The 13,911-nt window shown below is 39.8% G+C and overlaps 1 protein-coding gene across 1 annotated transcript in view; it reads left to right on the forward strand.

Moving 5' to 3' along the window:
* Positions 1-13,359, forward strand: part of LOC121368256 (hillarin-like) — a 47,113-nt gene extending 33,754 nt beyond the window's left edge. The window contains exons 3-7 of the mRNA XM_041492910.1: positions 4,005-4,388; positions 5,081-5,221; positions 6,257-6,339; positions 7,179-7,322; positions 11,636-13,359. Of these exons, the coding sequence (XP_041348844.1) occupies positions 4,005-4,388; positions 5,081-5,221; positions 6,257-6,339; positions 7,179-7,322; positions 11,636-13,028 (2,145 nt within the window). The 3' untranslated portion in view covers positions 13,029-13,359. The remainder of the gene's footprint in view (positions 1-4,004; positions 4,389-5,080; positions 5,222-6,256; positions 6,340-7,178; positions 7,323-11,635) is intronic.
* Positions 13,360-13,911: the final 552 nt, after the last annotated feature.

The raw sequence follows: 13,911 nt of genomic DNA on the forward strand, positions 1-13,911 counted from the left end.
CTAGTTGGAGAGTGGCATGAAGCAAACATACATGAAGGCCCTTTTCATCGAAGAATTTCTTCATTCATCTGGCTAAGTTTGTTACCCTGAGTAATATGTCAGCGCTTAGAAAACGTCCATACATCACGGAAAATTGCCTGCCTAGATATTAAGAAGTACACCATCAAGCCGAACAAGGAGGGACTGATGAGTTGCCGGTAATCAGCACAAAAAGATTTAAGATGGTAGTCTGCTAGTCTGCATGTAGCCATCAGCTACACAAAGTACATACATACATACATACATACATACACACATACACACACACACACATACATACACACATACAGACAAACATACAGACACACATACATACAGACATACATACATACACACACACATACACACATACATACACACATACACACACACATACACACACACATATATACACACATACATACATACACACATACATACATACTAGCCAGTGTCAGGTCTGCCCACTGTTTCATTCACGTAAGCGGGATCGACCGCGTAGATTGTAGGCCCCATGCATATGGTTAAGTTAAAGAACTTCCTTTTTATGGAAGCTTCGATAGCTCAGAGCGTATCGTGGTTAGTCTTGCAATTTGCTGGCGAATCGGTGCCACAGGTTCGAGTCCCAGCAACGGCATGGGACAATTTGTGAGGCCAGAAAGGATTTAATTATCCCCTGCGCCAGTGTGTTAATATCTATGTATGTAACAGTCAACCTCGACATACATACAATATATAGATATTCATACATCAATACATACTAGCTAGTGCCAGGTCTGCCCACTGTTTCATGCACGTAAGCGGGATCGACCGCGTAGATTGTAGGCCCCATGCATATGGTTGAGTTAAAGAACTTCCTTTTTATGGAAGCTTCGATAGCTCAGAGCGTATCGTGGTTAGTCTTGCAAATTGCGGGCGATTCGGTGCCACAGGTTCGAGTCTCAGCAACGGCATGGGACAATTTGTGAGGCCAGAAAGGATTTAATTATCCCCTGCGCCAATGCGTTAATATCTATGTATGTAACAGTCAACCTCGACATACATACAATATATAGATATTCATACATCAATACACACATACATACATATTATATTCTTAATAATGACTCTGTAATGCTGAGTATGTGTATATAACTGGGGGAGTGTGTGTATAAATGCGTATAACAGTAACTAGGTGCGTGATAATTATTTGTATAATGATGACCGGGGAGTACATATTAAATGATAAACAATCCTTAAAGCCCCAGTCACACTGTCAGGTATTAAGGGCTAGGTATTACTACGTTGTTAAAACGTAGTAAAACGGCTATATACCTAGTAAAGCGTATTACATACAGCTATGTACGTAATGATGATTGCTCCAGCCACCTTTGTTTTGAGCATGTTCAAAATAAGCGTGGGGTTTCGATATACATAGCATATACCAAACGCGGCAAAAATTTGGCAATCCGTAGGGGTGGGAAACGTAGTAATACCTAGTTCACAATACCTGGCAGTGTGACTGTTTCTTAAACTACCATAGCGTTATCGAGGACAGTCTTTGTAGAATAATGACCTTTGTTTCACAGTCTGAAAAAGAAGTGTCATGTTGACATTTCCTACAGAGCAAACAAACGCTGTTGTTTACATACTCATAAAAATAAAACAGGCTTTGGCTGAAGCGACTTTCAATAGTTTGTAGGGTCACATGTATAATATTATGCTGGGCCAGTACACAATACTGGCACAGGTGTTTTCAGTGTATCTTACCTGCTATCAAATTGCTCATTTCAAGATAATTTAAAACATGGCTTTGTGTTCGAGTTTCGTTCACACGCATACTTGAAACCTTATCACTAAATATGATTTACAACATTCCACAGCTATCGCTATTGACAGGGATATATAGTTTATAAAGTCCATAAAAACATACCAGTGTTGTACGGGAGGAACAACATACAAACTAGGTAAGCTTTTTTTACATTAATTGTTTATCTGATTTTCATTAGTTTTATACGTACGTCATGTCATGTCATGTCATGTCATAGGGTTTTACGTGCACATTCAGAACAAGCTGTTGTAGCGCACGCCCGTCGTGGGCACAAGAGCCGACCTGCCTGCACTGGCAGGTGCAAGGGAGCACCAGCAGCCCGATCGAATCGGTAGCAGGCGAGTGGGGGTGGTGGTGGTGCTATGGAATTTTGAATGGAGCCGTTAATGCCAAAGAGAAAGGGGTGCGCAATTTTTATTGAGGAAATTTGGCGCAATTTTGAACGGTCGGTCGAAAGGTAAATGGCCGAGCTAATATAGGTTTTATAAAGGGCCTGACCGCTTCTGGTCGTGGCATGACAACCCAGGGGAGACTCGTGCAATGTGTAGTTGACACTGGCAGGCAAGGCAGTTGTTCCGGGTTGGTCGACGTGATGTTGTTGGCGTAGTCCTCCTCTTTAGTGTCACCAAGAACAAGATATGACCAGCAGCAATACGTACGTCAAGACATGTTGCTTAAATACTGCAATGTGTTTTTATTATTAAGATATAAATCGTCAAATTGTGTCAAAACTTGACAATTCGCGGATAATTAAATTCATTGCAGTCGTCGCCATGAATATATTCAAGGTGCGTTGTAAATCATTCTCCTGAAGCGGTGCAAAGCAAGAAAATACTCAGATTATTTACTTACTTAACTTTAGTACATTTATAAAACTTTATTATTTGTATGCATTTACTTTTTTACTTACAATTTAGAAACAAGTGGAGCGATATAGTAGGTCAAATTTACCGTTGCGGTTTTACTGCCATATAACAACAGTTAATAACAGGAAAACTCGTGCATGGAAATTTTGAAGGCAATGTTTCACGGCCTCCATTGAGAGATTGTAAAGAGAAGTGGTTGAAAAACAGATAAAAACAAACGCCATATGCAAATAAAGAAACACTCTATACGACTTAAGCGTTTTATAAATTTAATATATACTGTACTAATATAAAATGCGATTAGGTGATTTGGACGAGATTACTGTTAGGTGAGATCGCCGGACATGAATATTGAATAATATTTTCTTTTATATATGGAACATGGTTATATAGTTCCATCAAACAAATTAATTTAGTTGTGCTATCTTCTATAGTCCTGTATTCAAAGCTGTTTATTATGAAATCTTAAGATTTAACGGTTAAGCGTAATTGCGTTGCTTGTATTATAAAACATGATTATACCTAAAAGGAGTGACGGCTGGGGGTGGTATCACATCGGGTGTAAAACCGGCAGAACCTTAACATGGTGTTCCGAATGTCAACAAGATATTTCGAATTAATACCGCTTTGCTGATTCGACAAACACACACTGATCTTGCAATTTTTAAATAGTCATTTGATTTACGCACACAGTTTTTCTGGATGTGATTTCCAAATTATAAGTTCAAATAAAAATACAAATTTAAAGTAAGATGATGGATTCGCTGATCGTCTAAATCGCTTCAGGCTGCAAAAGTTTGTGTGCAGACTAATGCAAGCGATAGTGGATTTAAACAGACTCGTGCCCACATCATACCCACATTAATACAACAGTATTTAAACTCGTTTTCAAGCACATGTATGTATCATGGGTGTATTTATAGGATATCAAACGAGCTTCCATTTCGTATCATGTTTATGTCCCGAGTGAAATAATTTTCTCGTGACAATAACAATTATTTCACTAGGGACATGCACATGATACGAAATGGTAACGAGTTTAATATCCTACAATTATCCATAATCGATCTTAATTTATATCACTCAACTCGTTTGGTTGACGTTCCTGTAAGGTTGTAGTGCGCCAATCAATGACGTTCACGAAGTGTTACGTCCCGCTTGGCGTTCTAGTGGGACGTATCACTTTGATATGTATCAAGATAATTTTAACATATGGGTAATAATTTAGCATACACCCGCTAGGTAGTGTAGAGCACAGATATGATGGGTAATAATCAGTATCTCTATCAATATCACCATATGTTGTACAGGATTTCGAGAAACTTGGCGTCTTTGATGCTCAGACTGAACTGGAGAAAATACAAAAGGTGGAGGAGGACCATCTTTATGAGCACATCATGGAAAAGCGGGAGAAAAAACTCAAGAAGCTGGATGAAGAGTTGCAAAAAGAGAAAGAAAAATCCGTCAAAGAACTGGTGGTCACTTTGGAGCGATTCTCCCCACAAAAGGGCAAGACGGGTGTTGCCAGAGAAACGGAGAAACTTGAAGAACACTACAAGCTGAAGAGGGAAGAGAAAGTGAGGAAGCTGATGGAACGATTGACGAGCGAGGAGAAGCAGCAGGTTGCCCGGATGATCGAGAAGCACAGTCAGGAGATGCTGCTCATGATAGCAGAACGTCTGTCCACGACTGACGTGAGTGTTTGGCGATTACTCAAGCTTAACTACGTAAACATCATTCATTTCTGTACCGCTTGGATTGGATGATAGCAGCTTTCTATATTGCAAATTGAAAGCTAATTTGTTGAGCGTTTTATACATATTATATCACAACATTTGTCCTTTTTTTAAAACTTTTTTATGTTTTGTTTTGTTTTGTTTGTTCGTTGTTGTTTTTTTGTTGTTTGTTTGTTTTGGGGGGTTTTGGGGGTTTGTTATTGTGGGTTTTTTGGTTGGGGTGAATTTTATTTTATTTTATTTTGTATATTATATTATATTATATTATTTTATATTATATTATATTATATTATATTATTTTATATTTTTGTTTTGCTTTTCTTGCCGAGTATCACGCTATTATTCAAGCATGTTAGTTTCTTTTTGTAACCTGTTTTCAGATTATGTTTAATACTTTTCACGATGATTACATATTTTATTTTAATCAGGGTAAGTGCATTAAGTATGCAAATTTATTTTCATTTCAATTGATTTTTCAAATAATTTTCAAGTACGCTGTCCTGGGTACATACCTCAGCTATCTGATCTATCAGCATTGTAAATTGTTTCACCATATTAGAAATCTTCTTGGATCTGTTTAACTATCAAATGCTATTATTACTGGAATCTGCGTCTGTTCCCTCATTAATCCAGTCTGTTTTCTTCTGTAGGGTCAAAGCACTCCAGAGTCGGATAGGTCTTCATCCGTTGACCTGTCTAGACCACCCCCCGTTACACCGCCTGAGTTTAAGAAGTGCCAGCTCTTCAAAAGCCCTTCTGTGTTTGAAAGAATCGACAACCATGTGTTTTGTGTGAGTGCATGTACTTAGTATTTAGTGAATACTGTTTGCGTGTATTAGCAAGATCAGACGACAATTTAGTATTCTCTTCAAGGGACCGACCCTACTTTTTAAACACTAAAGCACATATTTTACTATTAAAGCGTTTATGATCACTGGAATCAAACGTTACTCATATTTTATTGTTTACATTATCCATTTCCGCGCAACCGAAGTGATTCATGTGAACCTGGTGTTTCTAAACCACAAAATGCATTTTTCATATTTTTTATAAACGCACGTGCGTCTGGGAAGTAACTGTTCTAGTCTATTTTTCAGGGTATTTCCCTGTTTCAGCGTCACAGACCCTTGTTTGGCTTTGTTGTAACTTTATCCATATGTGTTACAGGTTTTTAGATTAACGGGTTGAAACTAGGGTCTGTGACGTTATGACTGCACCGAGTGCAATATGGAGAAAATATTTTTTTAAATTAATTTATAAAGTGTTTTCTGAAGTGGTACTGGACGTTATAATTTATTACAATAAACCCAGAAGCTTCATCCTCATAGTGACAATTTTTAAATATCTACGTAGTTTATACAAAAGTAACTTTTTTGTCATGAAACACGAATGGCACTTGCACTATTTGTATATATGAAGTGACTACTAGGTATATACTAATTTACTCAGTAGATAAAGATATCCAATTAAAACTGTAATGGAATTCATCGTCATAGGCGTACGGGCTCCCATTGTGTGTGTGTGTGTGTGTGTGTGTGTGTGTGTGTGTTGTTGTTGTTGTTGTTGTTGATACCATGGATTTACCTATAGTGCTTCCCACTGGGAACGCTTTTTTCATACTATGGAATTTACTACACGTTATTTATTTCTGAGCCGAGGAGGACTGAAATGCACACAAACAATTTTTTTTTTTTTTTTTTTTTTTTTTTGAGGGGGCACAAACCAAACTGAAATTATTTAAAAAATCATAGGACGGATTGTAATTTCTCTTAATATATGTAAATTAAATGGTCTGTATGTCTAAATCAGTTTACTGTTTGTTTCAGGTGATTCTTAAAGGATACATGACATTTACTGAACTGGTCAAAGATCTCATAATGGACTGTGAGACTGATTTAGAAAAGGCTAGGTGAGTTTATTTTGAAAATAGACAGAACCGCGTACCAGTTGTTTTGCCATGTTATTTATTGCTATTTATAAGAGTTTATAGTGCGCAAGGATATTATACCACGAGACAGCGTAGCAATAAATAACAAGGCAAAACGACTGGTATGTGGTTCTGTATTTATTACATACCACCTTTCTATATCATGATCAACAAAAGTTTAATTAAATAACACAACTTGCTTCGTTTGGAAAGTTGGTTGAATTTTATGGAATTAACCGAACGCTGAGCGTCCAGGCTAAGACAATGACGGCATTCCTGGCTAGGGACATTACGTCATTCGGGGGAACATGTACTACGCCTACAAGATTTGTACAGTAAAATATTTTGTATTGCACGGTCAGAATTGTTTTTATTACTATAATAAGATTAAATGGGTATGTAATAAAAAAAAAATATATTACATACCCATTTAATCTTACTTTAGTAATAAAGACACTTCTGACCATAAAATAAATCATTATTTTATTGAAGATATGCTTGATACCGAATCTCGCATGTGTAGTACGTGTTCACATGAATGACGTCATGTCACTCGTTTACAGTGCGCAAGATTTATACCACTCGACCTCTATGCGATCGAGTGGTATAGTACTCTTGCGCACTATAAACTCGTGCAATAAATAACATGGCAAAACAACTATTATGTGGTTTTGTCTATTTATTTCATATTTTATACAACTATTTAGTTAGCTTGATTCTACCGAGACAAGGGTGTGGGGTGGGGTTAGGGAAGTAAAATAATCCTGGGAGTTGGGATTGCTCATCTAGCGACGATAGTGACATTTTGTCTTGCATTACAGGAGCATCTTCCGGTGGGTCACGTGGACAGATCTCAACAAACTGGACGTAGAGGAGTCGGTGAACCCAGAATCCCCCCTAGGACTGCTGAGGGGGATTAAGTACGGTACTGAGACGTACCATGACCTTTTCAAGAGACTTTGCAGGTATCTACCAAGCGAACATATTCATCATTTAAACAGAAACACTTCATGAATTTTTTTTTTTTTGGGGGGGGGGGGAGGGCGATCTCATTTAAAAACAGAAATATGGATGTTTGTGGCAATCTTATCCAAACAGAAATACTCATAGTGGATGGTATGGGGCGGTCTCAACACAGGAATACTGCTAGTGGATGGTATGGGGCGGTCTCAACACAGAAATACTCCTAGTGGATGGTATGGGGCGGTCTCTGAACAGAAATACTGCTAGTGGATGGTATGGGGCGGTCTCTGAACAGAAATACTGCTAGTGGATGGTATGGGGCGGTCTCAACACAGAAATACTCCTAGTGGATGGTATGGGGCGGTCTCTGAACAGAAATACTGCTAGTGGATGGTATGGGGTGGTCTCTGAACAGAAATACTGCTAGTGGATGGTATGGGGCGGTCTCTGAACAGAAATACTGCTAGTGGATGGTATGGGGCGGTCTCAACACAGAAATACTGCTAGTGGATGGTATGGGGCGGTCTCAACACAGAAATACTCCTAGTGGATGGTATGGGGCGGTCTCTGAACAGAAATACTGCTAGTGGATGGTATGGGGCGGTCTCTGAACATAAATATGGCTAGTGGATGGTATGGGGCGGTCTCAAAACAAATACTCCTAGTGGATGATATGGGGCGGTCTCTGAACATAAATACTGCTAGTGGATGGTATGGGGCGGTCTCTGAACAGAAATACTGCTAGTGGATGGTATGGGGCGGTCTCAACACAGAAATACTCCTAGTGGATGGTATGGGGCGGTCTCAACACAGAAATACTCCTAGTGGATGGTATGGGGCGGTCTCAACACAGAAATACTGCTAGTGGATGGTATGGGGCGGTATCTGAACAGAAATACTGCTAGTGGATGGTATGGGGCGGTCTCTGAACATAAATATGGCTAGTGGATGGTATGGGGCGGTCTCAAAACAAACTCCTAGTGGATGGTATGGGGCGGTCTCTGAACATAAATACTCCTAATGGATGGTATGGGGCGGTCTCTAAACAGAAATACTGCTAGTGGATGGTATGGGGCGGTCTCTGAACAGAAATACTCCTAGTGGATGGTATGGAGCGGTCTCTGAACAGAAATATTGCTAGTGGATGGTATGGGGCGGTCTCAAAACATAAATACGGCTAGTGGATGGTATGGGGCGGTCTCTGAACAGAAATACTCCTAGTGGATGGTATGGGGCGGTCTCTGAACAGAAATAGTGCTAGTGGATGGTATGGGGCTGTCTCAACACAGAAATACTCCTAGTGGATGGTATGGGGCGGTCTCAACACAGAAATACTCCTAGTGGATGGTATGGGGCGGTCTCAACACAGAAATACTGCTAGTGGATGGTATGGGGCGGTCTCTGAACAGAAATACTGCTAGTGGATGGTATGGGGCGGTCTCTGGACAGAAATACTGCTAGTGGATGGTATGGGGCGGTCTCTGAACAGAAATACTGCTAGTGGATGGTATGGGGCGGTCTCTCAACATAAACATGGCTAGTGGATGGTATGGGGCGGTCTCAAAACAAATACTCCTAGTGGATGGTATGGGGCGGTCTCTGAACATAAATACTCCTAGTGGATGGTATGGGGCGGTCTCTGAACAGAAATACTGCTAGTGGATGGTATGGGGCGGTCTCTGAACAGAAATACTGCTAGTGGATGGTATGGGGCGGTCTCTGAACAGAAATACTCCTAGTGGATGGTATGGAGCGGTCTCTGAACAGAAATATTGCTAGTGGATGGTATGGGGCGGTCTCAAAACATAAATACGGCTAGTGGATGGTATGGAGCGGTCTCTGAACAGAAATACTCCTAGTGGATGGTATGGGGCGGTCTCTGAACAGAAATAGTGCTAGTGGATGGTATGGGGCGGTCTCAACACAGAAATACTCCTAGTGGATGGTATGGGGCGGTCTCAACACAGAAATACTCCTAGTGGATGGTATGGGGCGGTCTCTGAACAGAAATACTGCTAGTGGATGGTATGGGGCGGTCTCAACACAGAAATACTGCTAGTGGATGGTATGGGGCGGTCTCTGAACAGAAATACTGCTAGTGGATGGTATGGGGCGGTCTCTGAACAGAAATACTGCTAGTGGATGGTATGGGGCGGTCTCTGAACAGAAATACTGCTAGTGGATGGTATGGGGCGGTCTCAACACAGAAATACTCCTAGTGGATGGTATGGGGCGGTCTCAACACAGAAATACTCCTAGTGGATGGTATGGGGCGGTCTCAACACAGAAATACTGCTAGTGGATGGTATGGGGCGGTCTCAACACAGAAATACTGCTAGTGGATGGTATGGGGCGGTCTCAAACAGAAATACTGCTAGTGGATGGTATGGGGCGGTCTCTGAACAGAAATACTGCTAGTGGATGGTATGGGGCGGTCTCTCAACATAAATATGGCTAGTGGATGGTATGGGGCGGTCTCAAAACAAATACTCCTAGTGGATGGTATGGGGCGGTCTCTGAACATAAATACTCCTAGTGGATGGTATGGGGCGGTCTCTGAACAGAAATACTCCTAGTGGATGGTATGGGGCGGTCTCTGAACAGAAATACTCCTAGTGGATGGTATGGAGCGGTCTCAAAACAAATACTCCTAGTGGGTGGTATGGGGCGGTCTCAACACAGGAATATTGCTAGTGGATGGTATGAGGCGGTCTTAAAACAGAAATACTGCTAGTGGATGGTATGGGGCGGTCTCTGAACAGAAATACTCCTAGTGGATGGTATGGGGCGGTCTCTGAACAGAAATACTCCTAGTGGATGGTATGGAGCGGTCTCTGAACAGAAATATTGCTAGTGGATGGTATGGGGCGGTCTCAAAACATAAATACGGCTAGTGGATGGTATGGGGCGGTCTCAAAACAAATACTCCTAGTGGGTGGTATGGGGCGGTCTCAACACAGGAATACTGCTAGTGGATGGTATGAGGCGGTCTTAAAACAGAAATACTGCTAGTGGATGGTATGGGGTGGTCTCTAAAGAGAAATACTGTTAGTGGATGGTATGGGGCGGTCTCAAAACATAAATACTCCTAGTGGATGGTATAGGGCGGTCTCAAAACAGAAATACTCCTAGTGGGTGATGTTGGGCAATCTCATTCAAACAGAAATGCTCCTAGTAATATTCCAGACAAAACATGGTATGACAATTCCGAAAGTGAAATATAGTTTCTGTCAAATAAAATAATTAATTTAAGTAATACAGCATATTGCTTTGCTAGAAATCGAGATTTTATAGCATATCTCAGATCTGTATTGTCATGTAATTGATTGAATTTCGTTTTCAGTCGGCATTGCAAGCGATGAAAATATTGGTGTTTATTAGACAACTGGTCAGATATCCATGTTTTGTCAGGACCTTTGCCTTGAAAAACTAATTTATTATGAGTATCGGTGTAATTTTATTTGTTAGCAGAGATTTGTTTAGCGACATGGCTATCAAAAAGCAATAAATCACAGTATCTGGAAGAAAATCAATATTGTCAAGACCAAGATGGCTCAGCACACTGCAACGACTGTCCGGTCTATGAGTCATCAACAAAAGCCACAAACAACTGTTGATTATGTTTCGCGAGAGGAAATTCTAAAGATTTGTTCGCTCGATGTGGTGATTACCTTGTCACATGTATTGATCTTCTCTTCTAATTAGTTTGAAGCACTTCTGTAAAACAAATAACAGAGGGAAAACCACTAAATATCCCTCTTGAGTCTCGTTCAGTCGTGTAGAATAGTATGGAGATACTGAAACACCAATAGAGCAAATTAAACAACTTAGATTAATTCGATTCCTGTTCTGATTAGCTTAGCTTTAGCTTGACAGTTTTGCACTCGTCCCCAGTCATCCTTGACACTTTGACCCACGTTCAGCTCATTTGTACGAGCGTTATATGTAATTTAAAGCCCCGCTCTCGCTTCACCTCATTATAATACCATTTACTGATGTAAAATACAATAACAATTATCGTTTTAATAAAGCAGTATGTTATTAATGTCAACGGTTATCGACGTCTACATTCATACTGTTGCTATGTTTCTAAAACTAGTACTTTGTAACACAAATCGGTAGATTAGCGTTCCGCTTGTGAGTTTTAAAATGCTAAATAACACATCTTCGTGTGATCTAGATTAGCAAGATGTGGATAAGTCTATTCTAAACTGTTAAATAATAACAATGTACTTGAAATTACAGATTTATGTTAAACTATTGTCCGTACAACAGTAATCTTATACTATGAAATATTTCACTTCCTGTTTTGCAGCTATGCGGGGTTGTATTGTGAGGTCATCCAGGGTTACTCCAAAGGTGCAGGATACAAGCCAGGCATGAAGTTTGAAGACGACCGCTTTCGTAATACGTGGACGGCAGTCAGCATTGACGGTTCTTGGTGCTTTGTCAACTGTAACTGGGGCGCGCGGCACGTTAAAGCGGGTTCCAGTCGAACCACCAGTGAACTCACTGGACACAAGAGAACCAAGAGAGACAGTGACGATTTCGGACAGTTTTCTTACGAATGTGACGAGTTCTACTTCATAACAGACCCCGAGGACCACATCTACCAGCATTTCCCAGACGACCCGTCCTGGCAGCTCCTGGAGTGCCCCATCACGCTCAGTGAATTCATCAGTCTACCTGTCGTGAAGTCGCCATTCTTCAACTATTCACTCAAATTCGTCATGCATTACGACTGCATACAAGAGACTGAGTCTGGTATTGTTCTTATCCAGGTAACAGTTCCTAGTCCCGTTGGATTCGGATATACTCTTGAGCCAAAAGACAAGGATGCAAGTCCACCCTCCCTAGAAGGTCGCGTCATGTTAAGGATAATTGGTCATAAAGCGATCTTTACTGTAGCACCACCTAAAAAAGGCAGATATTATTTTTCCATTTTTGCAAAAGACAGTTGGTGTTCGGATTCTCTACAAAGTGCATGTGCTTTTCAGATAAAATGCCGAGAAAGGAAAGAATACATTAGAAGTCCCTACCCAAAGGTTTCATTCTTTGGCCCGACTCCAAGCATGAGCAACTACGGCTTGCTTCCACAAACACACATTGACCCAGCAGTTACATACAGCCATGACGATCTTGTGTTTAACTTCCAGCTTCACCATGACATCAGACTATCACATTCACTTCATTACCATGGCAACGAACCTGGTGCTACTGACGAAGATTTTCAAAGATATATTTTTGTAAAACAACGAGATGACAATTCTATTTCCTATTTATTACGTTGTCCCTTTATTGGAAAGTATGTATTCGCCATATTTGGGGCAAGAATGACCTCTCCTGACACAGACAGCAGCGCCCCGTTTGAGTGCCTGTTCCGATACCTTGTTGAGTGTAAACAAGCCGCAAAAATCAAAAGACCCTTGCCTCGTGCCTGCCATCGATGGTACAATGGCACATTACTAGAACCAATGTCTGGTGACCTAGAGTCTGACGCATGTGTGACATTCAGAGTCCGGGCGCCAATGGCTTCAGATGTAGCGCTTCTCATTGGCGATGCGTGGTTTCATTTTAAGATCATTGCAGATAGTATCTGGGAAGGATTTGTTAAAACAGGAAAGAAGCCATGTTTGGCTAAACTGTACGCGAAACTAGACAAAGAGAAGGCCAGGTTTTCTCCATTATTGGAGTTTCAGGTGAAATGATAGAAACCGTCAGACGATACGACATCCAAAATGTTTGGTTGTCATGTACAAACGCACACAGAGTCTACAATGACTGAGTGTTTATTATTTATTTAAAAGAAATCGCTTGTGTACTTAATGGATGTGAGTAGATACGGAAACGAGGTCTTGTGTAATATATATGTTATTGTATATGTATATGTATATGTATATACACTCAATCATGTTTGTGCTTGCTCGATGGGTGTTTATTGCTGTTTTAAACTCACTGAAAGGTTGTTAAATTATAAGAATAGCATTTTGTAGTTATAATGGAAAGACAATGAATTATTAAATTACATTTTTAAAGAAATGATAATTACATTTTGTTGATTATTTTATTAGTTTCAAAATACATGTGCATGTAATCTAAAGGATACGGAGAAATCTCTTGATTTGAAAGCACTAATGGATATGTCGAGATCAGCTATGTACATATCAAGTAGACTGTGCTTATTTAATTCAATTCAATTTATTGCATAATACCAAACAAACTGGTGTCAGCAAACAGATAATAAAAAATAATAAAAAATAAAAAAATATTTAAAAACAAAACAAAAAAACAACAACAAACAATAAAAACAAAACAAAAACAAACAAAAAACAACAATTAATAATAATAACAATATTAATGTACAGGCCAGACGGAAGCAAAATTTGTATTATATTTATAGGAATAAAATTACTATATAATAAAGTATATTATAAAAATAAAATGCTCAAAGTACTTGGAAATAAATAAATTAAATTACTGCCCCACTGATAGCCAAAACAAGAACTTTACGTTTAAAAATACAGCCGGCAATGAATGTTAATGCATGGTTAAGAATTTCAATGTCAGCATTATTGTATGACATATGTTGGC

Source organism: Gigantopelta aegis, chromosome 3 (genome assembly GCF_016097555.1).
Source record: "Gigantopelta aegis isolate Gae_Host chromosome 3, Gae_host_genome, whole genome shotgun sequence".
Lineage (NCBI taxonomy): Eukaryota > Metazoa > Mollusca > Gastropoda > Neomphalida > Peltospiridae > Gigantopelta > Gigantopelta aegis.